General features: G+C 39.5%; 2 protein-coding genes across 3 annotated transcripts in view; one reads left to right on the top strand and one right to left on the bottom strand.

Annotated features, from left to right (window-relative positions):
• Nucleotides 1-13,098: 13,098 nt before the first annotated feature.
• LOC307270256 (B-cell receptor CD22-like) lies at nt 13,099-16,966 on the bottom strand. 2 transcript variants are annotated; one of them, XM_080053450.1, is made up of 6 exons: nt 16,762-16,966; nt 16,175-16,564; nt 15,470-15,769; nt 14,245-14,329; nt 13,934-13,990; nt 13,099-13,677 (listed from the first exon to the last, which is right to left on the bottom strand). In XM_080053450.1, exons 1-5 carry the CDS (start codon nt 16,811-16,813, stop codon nt 13,954-13,956), a joined length of 864 nt encoding a protein of 287 aa, XP_079909576.1. In that variant the 5' UTR covers nt 16,814-16,966; the 3' UTR covers nt 13,099-13,677; nt 13,934-13,953. The 2 variants fall into 2 exon arrangements, with proteins under 2 accessions (XP_079909576.1, XP_079909575.1); XM_080053449.1 differs by having other exon boundaries at nt 16,175-16,966.
• A 2,382-nt stretch (nt 16,967-19,348) lies between these two features.
• tg (thyroglobulin) overlaps nt 19,349-22,276 on the top strand; it is a gene marked incomplete at both ends in the record, with an annotated part of 33,525 nt that continues 30,597 nt past the window's right edge. Inside the window, 4 exons of the mRNA XM_080053324.1 lie at nt 19,349-19,418; nt 21,085-21,196; nt 21,499-21,599; nt 22,200-22,276. The exon at nt 22,200-22,276 is cut by the window's right edge and continues 79 nt beyond it. Coding sequence (XP_079909450.1) covers nt 19,349-19,418; nt 21,085-21,196; nt 21,499-21,599; nt 22,200-22,276 — 360 coding nt within the window. The remainder of the gene's footprint in view (nt 19,419-21,084; nt 21,197-21,498; nt 21,600-22,199) is intronic.

Raw genomic sequence — 22,276 nt, forward strand, 5'->3', positions numbered from 1 at the left:
ATTTTTAAGTTTTCACAATTTCTAATCAAATAATGTCACATTTATGCCTTTTGAGAATTATTGTTACAGTTCCTAAACCATTTCTGTATTTCTGCTTTATTCAGCAGTTCCATTTCAGCATAATTCTTCCTATCAGATTTTGAAACCTTTTTTAAATCTTCATACTCCTTCAGCATTCCAATTTAGCTTCAGCTTTTGCAACATCCGCAGGAGCCTAGGTTGTAGTTCACAAACCATTTAAAACTGGAACCCCCCCCCCCAAAATAAATATTATTCCAGCTGACAAAACAGATATCACAAAAAAAAATATCATGACTTAGTTTTTAAGAAGCCCTACCTTCCGGCACTTGAGTTAACGGCTTGATTCAACCAAAACTGAACTTTAGACCTTCGGTTGACAGTCTTACCAGTTTGGCGAACAATCCAGACCCACAGCCCACGTCCAGAACCAGAGCTTCTTCAGGGTTCCCAGAGAAGTGTTCAGAGAGGAAGTCTACGGCCAGCTGTGGACCTCTGTAGTTCATCAAGGCGCTATCCTGTTTTAAAGAATGCATTCATGTAGTTTTAGCAGCTTTAGGTGAGAACATAAACCTCAGTAGTTGGTGGAATGAAGTAAGCGAGGGATAATGTACAGCTCCTCTTCCCCTTAGACGATCTTTATTACACAAGACTGACCCATCTATATTCCTTAGTTAGATTATTTTCTCAAGTTTTGTCAGGTCGTGCACTGATAATAATATGAAAGGTCAAATATACAGTAAACCGGACCACCAGAGGCTCGTCCCGTGGAGACTGTGTTGTACCCTTTAGAAAAAGTGCCTTTAGCCATTCAGCACTCGCAGTTACAGCCTCACAGGAATGGAATTCAGTACCAGCTCATATTAGATAAATGAATTCTTACTGTTCCTTTTAAGACCGCTGAAAATATGGCTTATTAGTAACAGGTGTGTGTACATTAAGACGACAACTGCAACTTCTGCGGTAGCTGTTGTGTCCTGTCTGCTTGTCGCTTGTGTGCTTCTGTCCTGTGCTGTGCATGTTAATGTCTACATTAATGTGTTTGGACAGCTAAGATGGACAGCTAAGATGGAGAGAATGAAGATGGTGTATTTTTGTGTTGGTCATATACATCACAAAAAAAGTTGCAAAAAAGTCATAAAAAAGTCGCAAAATGTCGTAAAAAAAGTTGCTAAAAGTCTGACTAAAACATTTCGACAAACGCCGTAATGCACTTGGGGATAATTGTCCAATGGTCCTAGGGTTAGGGTTGACCCTTACCCTAACCCTAGCCGAGCACGATGGACAGCTAAGAAGGAGATAAAGATGGTGTGTGTGTATGTCTGGCACATTAAAGAAATTGACAATAAAGTGACTTTGACTTGAGAAGTGAGAGTTTCTGTGCACCGACCTGTTCGTAAGTGTCTGCCCAGGCATCGAAGAACTTCCTCTTGTCTTGTGGATCTTCTCTATCGACTAATACAGACTGAACCAGGGTTTTCACATCCTCCATGGTTCTGTTGCAGTCAGACATGTTGAGGGCTCGACTTCTAACCTGCAGAGGCATGAGGCAAGACAGACAGATGACAGATGCTATGTGTATGTATGAAAATATATCAATAATGATATCTGATCTAAATTTAAAAATTTGAAGTTTGTAACTGAAAATATGACAACAGTAGAAAATGGTGGACTAATGCCTCGTTTCCACCCAGTAGAGCGGGTCGGGCCGGAGCGGTTCCGTCTGGTTATTTTGGCTTTCCATTTGCCAAAAGTTGGGTATGGGTATGGATATATAGCGCGGCTAACCACTCTAACCCGCTCCTATTTTCGGTACTCCTCCGTTGGGGTACCAGCCACTTGAAAGGGTGCCAAAAAGGTGGAACTACACACTGCCGTCCGTTTATTGGTCGAATGAATCATTTCCGCTGTGTGTAGTCACCTCGGCAAGAGTGAAAAGAGTCTTGTGTTTTGGCGAAAAATGTGAGCGCGGCTCTGTTTATTGTGTGGTGTTTTTCCTCGTCATTAAATGAATCAGTTGGCTACACTGTGTCCCACTGCTACGTTGTCACGTAGCTGCTGCAGCCAGCGCTGTTCGCTCTCTGTCTCTGTCAGCTTGCATCGAGCCGTCTCTGTGCATTTCCGGCGTAATATGCTCACAACACGGGGGAAATAAATAAAGACGCGGCTGGGTTGACCATGCGAAAACAAGTGACCGCTGGCTTGACCACAGTTGTTCCACAGCCCGATAGTTTGACCCATATTCTGGCGGCGGCTATCGCAGTCCAGCCTAAACCCCGCCCTACCAGTAAGGGTAGGGTCATAAACCCCGCCCTACCAGCAAGGGTAGGGTCGGCGGTGGAAACACCACAAGATTCTTAAAAGCGAGCTGTCCTGCTCTGAGCCGCTCCGACCCGACCCGCTCTACTCGGTGGAAACAAGGCATAACTATAAATGTAAATAAACTGCCACAAACTGGATAGCTGAATGAGTTTGAAAACGTCTAATTATAAATGGGATTGAATTGTGTTAAAAGGGTTAACACATTCACACTAACTAATCATAGCTGTCAAATGTAATGTAGAAAAGATAAAGTATAAAATGGAAAAACTCATTTAAAGTACAAGTACCTTTAAACTCCACTTAAGTGCCCTACATGAGTTAATGTACTTCCCATCACTGACATACAGAACATACAGCCTGATAGTGTTGAAGAGAGAGAGAGGTTTTACCTGTGTGTGGATGTGTCCGGGTCGAGAGAAGCTGTGAGGGTGAGAGCAGGTTTACAAAGGAACAAACAAGTGAGGAGGTGGATGCTGATTGGCTTGTTAAACCTGATCAGATAGGTGACCTCACTAACTGTCAGGAATAGTGAGTTTTTCAGGTAATTCTCACATTATTAGTAGCCTGGCACCTCCCGCCTACATACTGTCGCTCAATTTTCATTTACCTCCAGTAGTCAGTCTGGGTCTGCAGTAGATTAATAGGTTCTAGCCAGCCAGATTTCTGCCAGTCCAATCAGTGAACAGAGGGATTGGCTCAGAAGCCGGCGAGCGACATACGTCACGGCCAAACGTTATGTGATTGGTTGGTAGATCCAGAGTGGCACTGCGAAAATCCAATAGTTTTAAACTCCAACAGACACCCGCCTTCAAGTGAGTTAACGTTTGTCAATTGAGCGATTCCAGACCTTCTGTACAAATGAAATCAAGTACGATGGTCTGGTAGTACCAGGCTACATTATTAGTTAGTTAGTGAGTTAGATTTTGTCTGACGTAAATTCCTGAATATTTCCTAATGATTCCTAATACTAAGTCCTTTTTTGTTGGTTTTGTTTGTGTCTCAGAGAGTTGAACCAAAAGACAGTACAACAACCTCACAATCTTCACAAACACCAAATGTACTGTAGATATCAACCAAAAAAGAGCCTTGTTGCTGTGGAAACGGCCTATTTAACATGAAAATCAATGAGAAATTGCACTGTTTTTAAACATGCCTCCAGTGGCCACTCGGAGAGCTGCATTTTTAGTAAATTCCGCTTTGGATGCTGGTAGAATTCGCTGTGGTTGGGGCTTGGGATAAACTCAATAAAATACAGACTCAAGAATCTTTCAGGAAAGGTGCACACTTTATTGAAAACATTTTGAAGAAGGTGTTGCGTTTCATTTATGATACTGGGAAAAACAGTAAACGTGGACCGCAAACATAACTCTTTTATTGAAGAAACAGATATGCACAGCACAATGGATATTTTATGTGTTTCTTCACTCCTGTAATGTAGAATCATTAACGATTATTTTTAATCGATGGATTTCTTGAACAGATAAGCATCACCATCGACAAACAGCTCCCCTGCTCCATACACAAAGTATCTGTCGACCCGTGTGGTTTCCACTGGAGTCCACAGACCCTCCTCTTCCATCAGCAGAAGCTCTCTCTCCAGATCCACCTTGTATTCAATGTTTCCATGATCCCCTCTCACCATGCAAACCAGACCACCTGCAAAGAACAAGCAAGTTAGTGGGTTATACGCTCAGTCACTTACGGCACACTTGATATCTACAGTACATTTGACTCGTGGAAAAATTTACAGCAACATATTTAAATAAATATCTAAAAATTACATCTAAACCCTCCTGTTATCCTCAAATATTACTAACACATTTCACCCTTGGGTTGTTGACCAAGTTTTTGTGTCAGGCACTTTGTTTATTTGTTGAATACATAAATAACCCCTTGATAATGAAACCTATCAGTGAGTTGACCTGTTCTCTAGCGCCACCATCACCATACAAAATATTGTTCTTGAGATGATCATTTTAGAGGGGAGGCATGTGTAGGGGAGAACGGGGTTATATGTCACACGGGTTGGTTGTCACAATCGTTATATCTCGGAACCAGAAGGCGCTGTCTGTGAAATTTCGGTATGTAAATATCCAGAATTGGGATCAGAGGTCACCTACATACTCTAACTTGGAATTAGACTGCTAAATTTAAGGTGAGAGGACTGTGTGTGTTTTTTATGTCAAATTGAAAATATTTAGCTCCTCAGTTTTTTTTCTTCTAGGCTTTTACACAATGGGTTTATAACAAAACACTTGTTACCCTAAAAAAGTGTGAAGGGTAAACTATAGTTTAGATTGTGGTTAGCAAGCTAATTAGTTGTCAGATGGTTGTTGGCCTTGATGCTAGCAAGAAATTCAAGTTGGGGTTGGTCGTCACATTTTTTGGGGGGTTGGTTGTCACATGTTATCCAAAGGCTGCAGCCAGAAAAGGAACCCAATAACGAAAGAAATTGTCAAGCTGTATCCTCATTGACACCCCAGAGAAGGAAAGAATAGAGCAGGAAAAGGCAGCTAGCATGCAAAAGAAAAAAGTGCAACAAAATCAAAACAATTCAGTGCATCCCAAACTAGACCAGCTGCCAAGGCTGTAGTAAGTTATGTAGGCCTATTTGTCAATTTGACAATGTATTTAAATTTAGTTCTGCTTTCTTGCCTTCTTTTTAAGATTATTCCCATTAAGATAACATTGTGACAAACAACCCCATAGTGTGTGACAACCGACCCCTTGGTGGGATTGGTTGTCACAATGTGTTAGAGTGTCTTTGATGATTAATTTCTTCTTTATTACAATAAGTTAGAAAAAGTAAGGGGTACACATTTCAAGCCAACACCTTAAGGTTCAAATTAATGTAGGAATGACTATTGAAAGATGTTTAGGTGATGAGCAATTCTCACTAGAGTAAAAAGTGTGCCTACTATCCCCTGTCCCCCCTACTTGGGAAGACTTGGATGTGATCAACTTGCAAGCCTACATTGGCTTTATCATTTTCGCGGGAATTCACCCCTCCTCCCTCCCCGTTATGTATCAACTCAAAAGTATCAACTATGCACCTGCAGGTGTGGGGATGTTAGGTCACACACACAGACAGACACGTTTTACACAGGTAAAACAGCTTGGGGTCAAATTGACCCCAGTGGAACACCAATGCGGGTAATATGTGTTCAGCGCATTGAAAAGATGTCCTCATGATAATTTTATGGATAATCAGTTGTCCCCATCAAATTAGGAAAAATTGTGAAATATGAAGCAAAAAAAAAATCAACTATTATTTATTTAATGATAAACATTAAATGGGGTCAATTAAATGACCCCAAGGATAATAGGAGGGTAAAGTCTGCCAAATTCTACCTGTAACTGTTTTATTTAGGCTATATTGTATTTTCACCCATTTCATTTCAATTGCAGTTATGCTAAATTACTGTCTAAATGTTTAATTTGTTTTTTGCTCTTGCATTTTGCATTGTATATTGTGTATGTGTTGTTGTTTTTGCTTTACATTTGTCACTACTCAATTGATGTCTTGAGTATAAATAAAGGTAAAATGAAGGCAGCCCCTGATTGGTTCATGTAGTCATCAATCTAGCCTTCAGCCAGATCGGACCCTCCCCACTTTCTGTCCGGTGAGGTTAGATCTAAGACTACATGAACCAATCCGGGACTGCCTTCCACTAAGGGACAAATATCAGGTCTGAAAGTGGTTACTGATTGGCCCGGTCATTTTTTAACAGCTCTTCCCCACAGCGATTGAAGAAGTGCCAATTTGATATGTGAGAAAGATGTGAAGGCTGGTCGATCTTTCCAGGTTAACACAACCCACCAAGAAGGGACTCAGAAAGTCCCCAAGCGATCCCCTCAACCAGACTGTGAGGTTGTTAGCTGGTTACCTGGTTTGGCGACATTGCAGAGCTCCCTGACAACACTGACAGGTGCATGGCCGGTGTTCAGAGCTCCAAGCATGACCACCACATCAAACACACCTGAAAACAGAGAGAGAACATTCAGGTTCAGTTTCCGGAAACCTACTTTACACTGTTAAAGAGAATTGATCTTTTAGCCTCTTATCGAATCAGAGAGTGTATGAAGTGTGAGAGCAGTGTACCGGGCTGTGCAGGCAGTGGTTCTGGTCCCAGTAAGGCCAGTCTGAGGTCCTTGTAGAGGCCGGTCTTTGCAGCTAGATCCAGCATACCTTGACTGCCGTCCACTCCCTCAAAGTGCTTGAAGCCCAGTTCAGTCATCTACGCTCAGAAAAAGATGAAAAAAAGGAGAAAATAATTAACAGGGACTCTTTAACCTCACAGACTGAAATCTGTCTTCACACATCTGTCCATTCTTCTTTGGGAGGATTTCTCTCTCCACCACTACACCACTAGTGCTATTACTGATACTATAGAAGCTCATCGTTTCACCTTTTCAAACTTCTAATTCTGTCAGTTTTACGTTTCAGTTTCACAATTTCTTATCAAATAATGTCACATTTATGCCTTTTGAGAATAATTTTTACAGTTCCTAAACCATTTCTGTATTTCTGCTATATTCAGCATAATTCTTCATATCAGATTTTGAAACCTTTTTAAATTATTCATACTCAGCAATCCAATTTAGCTTTAGCTTTTGCGACATCCGCAGGAGCCTAGGTTGTAGATCACAAACCATTTAAAAGATTATTTCAGTTGACAAAACAGATATCACAAAAAAATTATCACGACATATTGCCGTATTGAGTTTTTAAGAACAGCCCTACCATCTGGCACTTGAGTTAACGGCTTGATCCAACCAAAACTGAACTTTAGACCTTTGGTTGACAGTCTTACCAGTTTGGCGAACAATCCAGACCCACAGCCCACGTCCAGAATCTGAGCTTCTTCAGGGTTCCCAGAGAAGTGTTCAGAGAGGAAATCTACGGCCAGCTGTGGAGATCTGTAGTTCATCATGGCGCTGTCCTGTTTTAAAGAATGTAGGGGAGACCGGGGTAAGTAGGCACACTTTTTACTTTAGAATTGCTCATCACCTAAACATCTTTCAATAGTCATTCCTACATTAAATTGAAGCTAAAGGTGTTGGCTTGAAAAATGTGTACCCCTCACTTTTTCTAACTTATTGTAATAAAAAAGAAATTTACCATCAAAGACACTCTAACACATTGTGACAACCAACCCCATCAAGGGGTCAGTTGTCACACACTATTTTTCCCATTTTGTTAACATTGTTTGTCACAATGTTAACGAAATGGGAAAAATCTTAAAAAGAAGGCTAGAAAGCGGAAATAAATTTGAAAGTTTAATTTCATTGTCAAGTTGAAAAATAGGCCTAGATAAGTGTATGCATCTTAACACAAGATGAGCAAGGAATAAACAGACAGGAAATCCATATTAAGATCAGCCTATGTTACAACATAAAGAACAAAACAAATAGGTCTATCAATAATAGCCTACTCGACTAGGCTACACACATTCACCAATTGGAATGTTTTGCTAGCATCAAGGCCAACAACCATCTGACTACTAATTAGCTTGCTAACAACAATCTAAACTATAGTTTACCCTTCACACATTTTTAGGGTAACAAGTGTTTTGTTACAAACCTATTGTGTAAAAGCCTAGAAGACAAATACTGAGGAGCTAAATATTTTCAATTTGACATGAAAAACACAAACAGTCCTCCTAACCTAGAATTCAGCAGTCTAACTCCAAGAAAGACTATGTAGGTGACCTCTGATCCCAATTCTGGATATTTACATACCAAAATTTAACAGACAGCGCCTTCTGGTTCCGAGATATAACGATTGTGACAACCAACCCGTGTGACATATATCTTTATAGTACTCTGTCTCTTGATTGGATAAAACGAGCGGGATACTCTAAATATTATCTGGCAATAACTGCAAAGCTGAATGACTGGGAGACCTGTGTTATGAACTGTGCATACTGTTTAACTGATTGCTGTATTAATATAGAGTGATTTAACACATTTTTTTAAAGCGGCTACGAGTAACATTTAAATGTCTTTTAAACAGCCTCATGTTTCCTCTGATAATCATAAATTACCTTTAACAGCAAACAAGACCATCAGTGCAAAGAAAGACGTTTTTAAATAGTTTTTATTACTGCGTTTGGTCTGGTCGCACACCCAGTCCGATTTTCGGTTCGCTCGTGCAAGCTCTATGGTCACATATCCGTATTGGTCGCAGATTTCAGTGTGGCGCAGCAACGTGAATTGAGAAGCCTTTCCCTCCAGGTGAGGGAAGGGGAGCGGGAGCCTTGTTTGATACAGTTATTTGTCGTCATAATGACTGATAACGGGGCTGAACCATCAAAGAAAAAAAAGAAAATGCAATGAAGAAAAGCTAAAAGGGAGAGTGATATAGGCTACGGGGGGACGAGGGCGTTGCCAAGCAACGTGCATACAATTTCACGAGAGCGAAACTAGACTGCAGTGTTTACTCCTAAATGAATGAGCAGTTGGTACTAATACAAAGTTTGCTTTGCTTCACTATCATCAGATGACCATTATCTGAAATAGTCATTATTTACATCAACAACACAAACACATTACCTCATCGTGATCCATACTAACTGCCGTCTATCGTTCATTCGCTTTCTGTGACGAGTCGGACACGTCTTTCAGCTCCGTGAGAGAGAGTAGTTAGCAATCAGCATTGCAATCAGGTGCGTGTGGCAGTGACTGGCATTAGTTCATGCAGTGTCAAAACCACTCTCACGGAGCCGAAAAGAGTCCTCACACTTTCAACACACGGACATGCACTATATTGCTCCCTTCTCAGTTCACACTCACGCGCCTGGCACGCGCTAGTAAACAGCTTTGCGACAGCGGGCGTCGTAAAAATACTACCGCTTTTGTCCAAAGGGGACGCCAACGTGCCATGTTACTCGTAGTGGCTTTAACAAAACATATCACTTAATTCCCCTTTAAAGAAATTGACATTAAATTGACTTTGACTTGAGAAGTGAGAGTTTCTGTGCACCGACCTGTTCGTAAGTGACTGACCAGGCATCGTAGAGCTTCCTATTCTCCCGTGGATCTTCTCTATCGATTAATACAGACTGAAGAACGGTTTTCGCTTCCTCCATGGTTCTGTTGCAGTCAGACATGTTGAGGGCTCGACTTCTAACCTGCAGAGGCACGGGAAAGAAAATATATATTTTTTCTGTTCATGACAAATTCGTTCTGTATGTATGAAAATATATAAATTATGATATCTGATCTAGATTTTAAAAAATGTAGGTTTGTAACTGAAAATGTGACAAAAGTAGAAAATAGTTGACTATCCCATAAATAACTATACATGTAAACTAGAAAATGAATTTCCTGCTGAAAATGCATGTGAATGCTGAAACAGCTTACGCTAAACTGGATAGCTGAGTATGAAGAATTGAAAAAGTTTAAAAAGGTTTAGTATGGAAAAGAGTTGAAAAGTTGAATATATAGAGGTTTGAATAATATGTTTTGCTGAAATTATGAATAAGTTGAAAGACATGGCCTGTGATCAAGCAGAAATACCACCTTTCAGAGGCCTCAGAGAGGTCATTTCATCCAAAACTTCACCTCAAACCGCTGCCTCTAACTGACGGACCGTGAGTCTAACTGACAACATTAATTTACTGTTAGAACCAGAAGAATCTGATGAAGACACAGTGTGAAGATTGTGCCTGTAATGCAAAGAATGTGAGAACCAGAGCATTTTAAAAGTGTGGTACTGTCTGCCTTCCTCCAGAAATGTCATGTCTCAGTTAACAAGGGAGTCCATGCGGCAATTGGTTGGACACTATTTAGCTTGGAAGCCCAAACCTCCCATTGTGTAGGTCCGATTGCTTCAGTAGTCACATCTATGAGACCGGCAGAATATGTCCTACATTTTTATGTCAAAATTATACATGTAGGGTTTAATTTGTGCGAGTGAGAGCCAGTTATATCATAGGTTTTCGTGTATTTTTACAACAGTTCTACACTGTAACAGTTGGTTCCCCACTCTGCCTCTGAACATCCGACTCCCATTATAAATTTAGAAAGAGGCTGAAAAAAACTAAAACTGTGTTTGTTCAAAGACTGGTTAAGATTTTAAAAAGTGCAATAAGAATTAAATAGCTGTAATTCATGTGAATTATTTAAAGTTTGAATGGAGGCTGTAGCTGGAAAAATGCCAGAGGAGATAAGTTTCAAAGCAGAGGAAGTTTTAGCGATTTGGAATGCTGCTCCCATCCGCTTCAATGTTAAAATATTTGGTTTAAAAATCTGAATATTTTAAATGGTTTAAATGGTAGAAACATGTTGAAATGTGTTTAATAATGTGCTGAAGGAGCTGAACATTTTGATTGTTGAATGGTTCAAATAGCTGAAAATGTTAAGGAGTTACAGTTCTGAAGGGTTTGAAGGCTGCTCCCATCCGCTTCATTGTTAAAAAAAATTGGTTAAAAAGCTGAATATTTTGAATAGTTTAAAAGGTAGAAAAAAGCTGACCCACCATGTCCTTACAGAGCTGAACATTTTGGTATTTTAATGGTTGAAATAGCTGAAGATTTGAAGGAGTTGAAGTGAGCCAAAAAAAGTACATGGTACCTAAGGGGCAAAGTGATTTTATGGACATGGAGCGTTGTAAAAGGTTGTTCACCAAACATTACATCTATGACCTTCCACGATCACAACCTGGGTGGACAACCTGGTCAACTAGCTGCTGGAAAGCTACAGCGGGCCGACATAGAGCAAATCAGAACCACTGTTTAAGCGAATGGGGGTGAATGGGGAATTTTTTAAACTTATAGATATCATTATGCAAAGTTTCATAATGATATCTATAAGTTTAAAAAATTCCCTATTAGCCCACCCCCATTCGCTTAAACAGTGGTTCTGATTTGCTCTATGTCGGCCCGCTGTAGCTTTCCAGCAGCTAGTTGACCAGGTTGTCCACCCAGGTTGGGATCCTGGAAGGTCCTGGATATCATTTCTGGTGAACAACCTTTTACAACGCTCCATGTCTGTTTTTTTTTAAAAAAAGGGGTTTTGCCCCCTAGGTATAGTGTGAATGCTCCAGCATTCACACTAATAAACTGCCACAAACTGGATAGCTGAATGAGTTTGAAAACGTCTAATTATAAATGGGATTGAATTGTTGAATGATACAAAGTGTTAACACATTCACACTAAATAATCATAGCTGTCAAATGTAATGTAGAAAAGATAAAGTATAAAATGGAAAAACTCATTTAAAGTACAAGTACCTTTAAACTCCACTTAAGTGCCCTACATGAGTTAATGTACTTCCCATCACTGACATACAAAACATACAGCCTGATAGTGTTGAAGAGAGAGTGAGGTTTTACCTGTGTGTGGATGTGTCCGGGTCGAGAGAAGCTGTGAGGGTGAGAGCAGGTTTACAAAGGAACAAACAAGTGAGGAGGTGGATGCTGATTGGCTTCTTGAACCTGTGCAGACAGTTAAACTCAATAACTGTCAGAAATACAGAGTTTTTCGGGGAAGTTCAGAATTCTGTTACATCATGAGCCCCTCAGGGTTCTGTGCTGAGCCCTTCCCTCTACACCCTGTACACCAATGACTGCACCAGCCCCTCTCACACCACCATACCTCAAATACTCCGACGACACCTCGCTCTTCCATCAGACAAGAACTCTGTCCTCTATGAGATTTTTTACAAAGCATACAAACTTAAGTGGCGTTCCTTAAAGCTATGGCTGTTATCTGTATATACGAGTCGTTTGTGTTAGGAAATATTCAGGAATTTTCGTGATGTCACACATGGGAAAATGTAGGTTTAGACAGTGAGACCATAAAATACTCTTCCTACCTTTTCTTAGGCTAGGACGAAAATATGTCTAAAATGTTTGCAGATTTAAACTACATTGCAGCTGAGATTTCAATACACCTTCATATTTCCACCGCTGAAGTAGAGCTGTAAGTTTGTATGCTTTTTTTAAATCTCATGCAATACAAGTGGATGGAACTCTTGGCAGCTGTTTCCCCCATGATTGCCTTGCCCCAGGGCAGCTGTGGCTACTATCGTAGTTTACCACTACCAGTATGACTGTGTGTGAATGAATAGAACCTGGAACCCTGTAAAGTTGAACAGTTTAAAACGTTGCTGAAGACTCACTTGTGTTGCATTGGCCTTTAACACATGTTGAGACTTTGACACTCCTAACTTTTTTTCTCATGTATCTTATATGTTATTTTGTATTGTGTCTTGTACAGCACTTTGGTCAACTGATGTTGTTGTGTATTGTGATGTTGTGTATGTGCTATAGAAATAATTTTGACTTTGACTTTGACCCATTGCATGCAGTGTCTCTGTCTGAACAGGTTCAACAAGCCAATCAGCATTCACCTCCTCACCTGTAGGCCGCCTTAAAGCACGGTCTTACAGATAGCCAAGAAGCCCCAGGGCCTACAAAGAAGGGAGGAGCTACCATGAGGCCTTAACTGCCTCAAGGTGCGTGCGTGCGTGCGTGCGTGCGTGCGTGCGTGCGTGCGTGCGTGCGTGCGTGCGTGCGTGTGTGCGTGGGTGGGTGGGTGGATGGGAGTGAGTGAGTGAGTGAGTGAGTGAGATATCCTTTATAAACCATGCTCTCACCCTCACAACTTCTCTTAACCCGGCCAAAAACTTCAATTTTGGTCTCATCTGACCAGAGCATCTTCCTCCACTTGCCAAAATCCCAATAAAATAAATGTATGTGTGCGGTTGTAACATGACAAAATGTGGAACATTTCAATGGGTATGAATACTTTTGCAAGCCACTGTATAACAAAGTACAAGGCAGTTAAAAAGTTGTATTTGTTTAATAAAATATAACCAAAGCGGAGAAAATCAAAGAGCTTTAAATTAGATGTAAAGCTGTAAGAAATGATATATAAAAGAAGCATTTAAAGCTGGGGTATATGATTTCTGATTGGTCAAAGTTAACATGAGCTGTACACTTTGACCAATCAGAGCCAGGCTCCGATTCTCTGTTCTTATTGGCTGTTTGGGACTGTCCATTCACTTTGGCACGACGTTGTTGGTGTAGAGCGTGTCAGGGAGGGACCATAGGGGTATTTGGATTCGAATCTCTATCCCAACTGCCATTTTCTCCCCAAATCATATACCCAGCTTTAAGAAAATCCAATGGAAATAAAAAAAATAATATTATGATTAAAGTAAAGACATTTATATTTCAAACAATATGTCTAAGGTCTGTTTAAAGGGAGGCACGACCTTAAAAGGAATTAAGCTCATATTGTGATTATTATTCAGACGTTGTTTGATGTCCTGTAAATCCTGTTCGGTTCGTTCATCAGACTTCACTGCTCCTCCACAAAGTCTTTAGGCTGAAAGAGAAAGAGAAACAATGTTAAAGAGAAACAGTAGATAGATAGATAGATAGATAGATAGATAGATAGATAGATAGATAGATAGATAGATAGATAGATAGATAGATAGATAGATAGATAGATAGATAGATGGATAGATGGATAGATGGATAGATAGATAGATAGATAGATAGATAGATAGATAGATAGATAGATAGATAGATAGATAGATAGATAGATACATAGACACAATCATTCAGTGTTTGTGGATCACCTGCAGCATCCTTCTATCTCTCATGTCTCTTCTCTTCTGCTGCTTTTAAAACACGTCCTGTAAAGATGGAGGAAAAAAACAGAAGATTAATAAAATACAATTCAGAAAAATGTGAAACAGAGTCTCTCATGGTGATAAATAAAGTAAAACCTGAGGGTCCGGTTCCCGCAGGCGTATATGTGTGTGTGTGTGTGTGTGTGTGTGTGTGTGTGTGTGTGTGTGTGTGTGTGTGTGTGTGTGTGTGTGTGTGTGTGTGTGTGTGTGTGTGTGTGTGTGTGTGTGTGTGTGTGCGTTCGTGTGTGTGTGTGCACCTCTTGATGATGACAGAGGCCACGGTGACAAAGAGCCCGGTGTGCAGCGTGAAGAGGAGCAGACGGACAGCCAGCAGTTGGTTCACTGTGAAAAACAAACATTTAAGAGAAAGCACCAATTCTGAATGTTATTTTTTAGATCATTTTTTGGGGCATTTTCCATGGTTTAATGACAGTGTGGAGAGACAGAGATGAAATGGAGCAGACTCTAACTCTAACCACTACACCAAACAAGCGCCCCACTGTAGCTATGTGTGGTTTTTAACTTCCTCCTTTTATATTTTCGGAGAAGTATTTACCGAGAAATTGTTTCCTGTGATGTTGACGCCTAGTGTTGGTCAGACACTGATAATGGACACAGAGTACAGAGAGATACAGAATAGACAAATAGTGTCAGGGCCAGAGTGGGGATATAATGAGGGAGGGGGGGGTTGTTGTTTTTTTCATGGTGGCCTGATCCTACTAGACCATCATACTTTATTTCATTTGTACAGAAGGTCTGGAATCACTTAATTGACAAACGTTAACTCACTTGGAGGCGCGTGTCTGTTGAAGTTTAAAACGATTGGATGTGCCCAGTGCCACTCTGGATCAGCCAACCAATCGCATAATGTTTGGTCGTGACTCGTGACGTATGAGAAGGGGAATTAGTTTTTTTCATTATGCACTTGAAGTTAAGAGTTAATTCAGTTTACCCTCTATGGGGGGGGGGGAGGGGGTGTTCTAACCCACGAGCCCCCACCCGATAGCACCAGTTCTGATGCTGTTTTTTAATCACATCACACGAGAGGTTGAGAACACATTTGATTCAAGTCAAGTGATGCATGTTAACGCCTTCATTCATAAATTACAACAAACAAACGAATCAGGATTGTTTACTCTTTGTGTATGAAAAAAACTGTGAAATGAAATAAAGTAATATATGTTTAACAAACCAGTGAATAAAAATGACACTAGACAACTATGAAACATGAAAACATAACATAATTATCTCCTTTTGAGGGTATGTATTTATAGGGAAGTGTGTGTGTGTGTGTGTGTGTGTGTGTGTGTGTGTGTGTGTGTGTGTGTGTGTGTGTGTGTGTGTGTGTGTGTGTGTGTGTGTGTCTGTCTGTCTGTCTGTCTGTCTGTCTGTCTGTCTGTCTGTCTGTCTGTCTGTCTGTCTGTCTGTCTGTCTGTCTGTCTGTCTGTCTGTCTGTGTGCATACAATACAATTTAAACTTACCTGACAGTGAGAAGGATTCTATTTCCTCATCTTCACCCTCCACATGGATACTGATTGGAAGAGACTGTGTGTTGTCATTCCTCTTCAGACCACAGGTGTAGTTCCCAGAATCCTTTGCGGTCAGTCGGCTGAAGTGGAGGGAGGGGCCAGACTCTGAGAGGAGGCGGCCATCTTTGAACCATGTGACTTCCAGGTCGTGGAAGGTGCAGGTGAAGGTAGGTTTGCAGGTCAGTGAAACAGTGTCGCCTCTGGTCAACTCTCTCTTGTCGATGGAGATTGTTATCCTCATTCGAGTTGCATCTAAAAAACAATTCAAGTTTTTTTTTTTTTTAAGATCTTTTTATTCTGTGATTATCGATCTGATTTAAGACTGTGAGATCTCCATTCTTTATATTTTACCTGGTTCTGCATAATTACTACATTAGCATTAAATCAAAGGTAAAAAATGCCAATTTTTTGTTTCTGCACTTTAGTTACAACATTATCAGTTTAGCTTTAGCTACCTAAAGCTAACACAACCCCCCCAGCCACCCCCCCCCCCCCCCCCCACAGGACACAGAAATTAGTCATTTTGATGAGGAATGAGCGTAACAAAAGTTGCTCTCCTTCACCTCTAGCAGTTGAACACACTTCTGCTTTTCAGCTCTGTGATCCGACACATAAACACATTGACCTGATGATGTCATTATGATGCAATGCTCTTACCAGCGACTGTTACTCTGACTCCTGATCGTCCACTATGATGTGATCTCCCGTCACTAGATTCCATTCTTAAGTAAAACATTGCATCGTCTTCCATCTGTACGTCTGTGATCTGTAAAGTGCAGTTTCCCTTCTTGTCTCCCAGGTAACTGTAACGAGGGTTCTCGTTGGGTTCATCACTGTCATACACAGACGGGGTGATGCTATGACATATTCCATGGTTCTTGCACCAGCGGACTCTGATGATCTCCACTGGAACTTCTCTCCCATCTTGACCGATTCTCTTAAGAGGTGTGAAGGTGCATGGGAGGGTGACGGTTGATCCCTTCACGGCACAGACAGGAGGAGGAGGATAGTTTACCCTTGGCTTGATGACAGATTGACCCACAGCACCTGGAAAAAAATATGAGTTTAGTAAAAAATAAATTATTTTGTTATTTTGGATGTAAAAATGCAGTGACGGTGTTAACATGGGGCCACCAGGTCAGGTAACTACAGTAGAATCCAGTATAACTAAAACTTTGAAAAACAAATGATTAAATAGATGTCAAGTTTTGGATAATATAACATTCATAAAGTCCATGACTTACCAGCCAGCAGGAACAGAAAGCCCCACGGAATGTGTTTGACCCAAACTGCCATCCTTACTTCTTTAAATTTAACTTGTTTCTTGTTCAAATGTCGAATCAAACTGAAGCAGCGCTGGTAAAGACACCGACTGACAAGACTTCACTGTCTATGTGATTTTTAACTTCCTCTTTTAATTCTTTAATAGAAGTATTTCTTAAGCCGTTTCCTGTGTCTACACCAGGGCTGCGCCTCACTGTCTTTGTGGTTTTTGAACTTCCTCTTTTTATATTTCGAGAGAAGTATTTACCAAGAAAGTGTTTCCTGTGATGTTGACGCCAAATTGAATGGCCTTTGTTGTTGTGTCATAGTTTTTTTGCCAACTGTCTTATTTTGTCTTTGTGTTTTTTGTCATTTAAATGGTAAATGGTAAATAGACTCCACTTATATAGCGCTTTTTAGCCGATTTTCTCAGCCCCAAAGCGCTTTACATTTCTGACCACATTCACCCATTCATACACACACTCATTTAGACATTTAAACACTCACTGCTGCTGGAGAGTGCCACACAGTATTTCGTTATGTATTTCAATGACAATAAAATCCTTGAATCTTGATTGAACGTTGGTCAGACAGTGAAAATGGACAAAATAAACAGTGAGCTACAGAATTGTAAAATAGTATCAGGGCCAGTGGTGGGGAAATAATGAAAAGGGGGAAGTTGTTTGTGTCATTAAACACTCGAAGAGAAGCTCTAACCTGCGATTTTTTTTTAATTTAAACGTAATTTTTCTACTCATTATCTTTTAAATGTTTTATTTCTATTAATTCACTTTTATAATGTGTATTATGTATTTTAATATTGCCCCTGTAAAGCACTTTGAGTGGCCTTGTGTCTGAATTGTGCTATATAAATAAACTTGCCTTGCCTTACCTTGCCTAAATGTTGAGAAAAAGTTTAATCGTCTAAAATAGTATTTTTCCAAACCCTTTAGTTTTACAGTGTGTGCTTTTCAGTGTGCTGAAGTAAAAAATAACAAACGTCATGCTGATCACTTTGCCCTTACCGTGCGTATTCCACAGACCGTCTTGACCAATCAGAAGACGGCACGGCTCGGTGATCGCCTCTTGAGTTTTAGTTCAAGGACTCGCGGTTCCACCAAGACGCACAGATGAGGACATGGGGCCAAGAGAGCAACTTTGGGTTTGGAATAGAATACAGCTCTGGAAAAAATTAAGATACCACTCCATATAATCAGCGTCTCTCGTTTTACTATTTAGAGGCATATGTTAGAGTAGAATGAACATTTTGGGTTTATTCTAAAGACTGCTGACAACATTTCCACCAAATTCCCCCAAAAATATTGTCATTGAGAGCATTTCTATTGAGTAATGTAGAGATGAAGATTTAAGAAAAAGCCAGACATGGTCTCTTAATTTTTTCCGAAGCTTTATTTGTCATTCGGTAAAATACAGTTTATTTACACAACAAAATTAGGGTGCTGTTCTTGTTCAGTGCTTTTAAAAAAAATAAAAAATAAATAAGAATAAAAGTACAAAATATTAATAAATATATAACAACAATAATCACTCCCCCTCCCTTCCACTTAAGTTTGGGGGGGAGCTCGTGGTGTAGTGGTGAGAGCTTATTTTTCATCCCCCCCAGCTCCCCCCCACCCCCAGAACTTACATCCTGAAATCCAGTAGCAGCAAACATATGTAATAACAAAAAAAATGTTAAACAGATGTTTTCGGCTCTTGTGTATTTTCTTTTGTATGTTTTTTATATTTTTGTATTGCTTTTTATCCCTAGATTCTTTAGCTATATATTTTTTATTTCAATGTATTTTTTATTGTGTTTTTTTCAAATATTCAGATTTTTTTTGGGTGTGTCAAATGAATCTAGAATATACATACTTTTAAGATGGTCAACATTTCTGTATTCTTAATCCTTATTTTAATTGTTTTTTATATAATATTCTAATATTTTGAGATATTGGATTTTATAATTCCATGAGCTGTAAACCGTAATCATCAAAATTAAACCACAAGAAAGGCCTGACATATTTCACTCTGTGTAATGAATCTAGAAAATAAAAAATGTCACTTTTTTTAATGGACTTTTCTATTTTCCATTTTTTCAGATGCACTTGTATGTGATATAACAACTAAACTTAACCAAAACTAACCCTGCGTTCCAATAACCATATTTCCCTACTATTTAGTATGCCAGAAAAAGATTTAGGATGTCCCAAAGCATGCACATCAATTGTAGTATGCTGAAAATACATAAATGCCCCACTAACTCCAATTGCATTTTGGAGTATTCGTCTTTATTCTTGACATTTCTCGACATAATGAAAAACAAATCTTCCTTATGTGATTTTTTTTTCTCTCCTGTGGCCCTCAAACTCTTCTGTACTTTAGTATGTAGTGTGGTAAAAAGAAAGAGTATGTGATTTGGAACACAGGGTAAAGCTAGACCCTTGTCTGAAGAGGAGTATGAGTAGGAGGGATGAAGGTGTGTTTTTTGGACCCTTCTCACGGTGACTCAGCAGGTCTGTGGCTTTATAAGGAGCCAGAGATTCTCAGTCTGTCACCACGGACACAATGGCCTGGTTGCTAAGCGTCGCCTGCCTCCTGGTCTGCTGCCCGGAGCTGCTGCACGGGAAAGCCTCAGGTAAAACTCACCTGGAACTCTCTCTGAAAAAATGACACATTTAAGAAATTATATTTTTTCAAGGCATCTGTTTTCGCTAGGTCTTTTATGTTTTAGGCTGAGTTAGAAGGAAAACTGCCGACATTTTAGCCAAGTAATTTTTATCTTTTTAAATAACTCAATATAATTCATATGATATGTAACTAATTTCCAACAATAACCATTGCATCAAGTTATTCTCTGTCAAGCAGATAACAATCAAAACCATGTCAGTCAAAAAACTCATCTTTTACATTTTAGATTTCTTTATTAAACAGGTAAAACTCACCTGGAACTCTGTTTGTCTGAAACAATTAAGAAGTTAATGCTTTTTATTTATTTCAGGTAAAACTCACAGCAAACTCTTTTATATTTTTATATTTCTTTATTAAGAAGGGACAGCGCACATTAATAAACATGAGTGAACCAAAGTTCAACATGTAAAGTAAACAGTTAAAACTCACCTGGAACACTGTAGGAAAAAATGTCAAGTTTAAGAAATAATATTTTTTCAAGGCATCTGTCTTAGCTAGATTTTTTATTTTTGAGGCTGAGTTTGAAGGAAAACTGGCGACATTTTAGCAAAGTAATTATTATTTGTTGAAATAAATCAATATAATTCATATGTTATTATGTAACTAATTTCTAACAATAACAGTTGCACCAAGTTATTCTTTGTCAAACGGTAACAAACAAAACCATCTCGTCAAAATGTTGATTCAAACATTGAACAGTTTTAAATCTAGCTGGCAATGATCTCAGGTAAACTCACCTGCGCATGTGTCTGTCTGAAAAAAATAAAAATTTTGGAAAACTACAAAAAAATTCCAAGGCAACTGTCTTCGCTACATTTTTTAGTTTTGAGGCTGAAACTAAAACTCTTAAGTTTGAAGGAAAACTGCCTATATTTGAACCAACAACTATTATTTGTTGAGATAACTCAACATAATTGATATGTAACTTAAAGTTTTGAGTTCCTGCAAACTAATAATTTCTAACAATAACAGTTGCACCAAGTTATTCTCTGTCAAACAGATAAAAATAAAAACCATGTCGGTCAAAATGTTGATTCAAACATTGAACAGTTTTACATCTGTCTGGCAATGATCTCAGGTAAATTCAACTGAACATGTGTCTGTCCTGAAATTATCAATTTAGGAAAACTAAAAAATATATATTTTTTTTTAGTTTTGAGGTTAAAAACTAAAACTCTTCAGTTTGAGGGAAAACTGCCCACAACTAAATATATTTTGTTGAGATAACTCAATATAGTTCATATGTAATGTATCTTAAAATTTTGAGTTCTACAAACTCAAAATTCCAAAAAGTAAAAGTTGCATCAGAGGGAAAATGAGTTTCAGAAATATTTTAACGTTCCTCGTAGCACCTTTAAATCCTAACAAGTCGACTAATGAAACAACTAACGTTTAAAAGTTAAGTGTTCATTAGACAATAGCCTCGTTCGACATGTCGCCGTCTTGCTAAGACCTGCGCAATTATGACGCTCGGCTTGCTGAGCGCACAGCATTTTTCCAGCATTTTTGTTGTGCGCTCAGCAAGACGCGCGTCATAGTTGCGCAGGTCGAACAAGGCTCATATGATGCCATTGTTTCCTGTTGTTGTTGTTGTTGTTGCTGTGGTGATGCAGAGTACCAGCTGGAGTCAGAGACACTGAGTCGATGTGAGTTGCTAAGGGGCGTGGCTGTTACCGGGCAACAAGGTGACCACATCCCCCACTGCACAGAGGACGGAAGTTTCAGGTTTGTATTTTTTATTTTCGCATTTTTATGTGATTTATATCTACATAACAAACAGGCCATTTTTAGAAGCCCCTGAATGGTTCATGTAGTCATCAATCTAGCCTCCAGTCAGACCGGACCCTCCCCACTTTTCTGTCTGTTAGTGGAAGGCAGCCCCTGATTGGTTCATGTGGTCATCAATCTAGCCTCCAGTCATACCGGACCCGGTGTGTGTGTGTGTGTGTGTGTGTGTGTGTGTGTGTGTGTGTGTGTGTGTGTGTGTGTGTGTGTGTGTGTGTGTGTGTGTGTGTGTGTGTGTGTAGGCATGTACAGTGCAGTGGGCGCGGTCAGGAGTGTTGGTGTGTCGACGCTGAAGGTCAGGAGGTTCTTGGGACTCGAACCAACGGCTCATCTGCTCCACAGTGTAAGAAACACAACAATTTATATTTATACATTATGTCACACACTCATTTAAAGGTGGTACGAGGAACTTTTAAATATTTCTGAAACAGTCAAATTTTTCCTCTGATGATCATAAATTACATGTAATAGCAAATGAGATCATCATTGCAAAGAATGCTATTTTTATATCGGTTTTTGAATGCCTTTGTCATGGGTATACGCTCAACCAGGAACAACAGCTGGCGTGGTAGAAACACTACCGCTTTTGTCCAAAGGGGGCGCTAGAATTAACACACACTGAAGATCCTCGTAGCCACTTTAAAACATTTTTTAATTTGTATTTTAACCATATAAACTAAATTAACTTGTGTTTCAAAGGCATTAGGAAAAACTATATAAAAATAGCATTCTTTCCACTGATGGTGTTGTTTGCTGTTACATGTAATTCATGATCATCAGAGGAAAAATAAGACTGTTTCAGAAATATTTAAAAGTTCCTCAAAGCTACTTTAACATACAATAAAAATAGTGAATAAAAACATTATATACATTTATATATATTATTTATATATGCATTTTAACCAGATAAACTAAATTAACCTGTCTGTCTGTTTGTTTGCAGGTCCGTCTCCATGCCAGTTGCAGTCCGTGTTGCAGTGTTCCCCTTCTGGCCTGTTTGAGGCAGTTCAGTGTGACGCC

Source organism: Ammodytes marinus (assembly GCF_949987685.1).
Source record: "Ammodytes marinus genome assembly, chromosome: 25".
Classification (NCBI taxonomy): domain Eukaryota; kingdom Metazoa; phylum Chordata; class Actinopteri; order Uranoscopiformes; family Ammodytidae; genus Ammodytes; species Ammodytes marinus.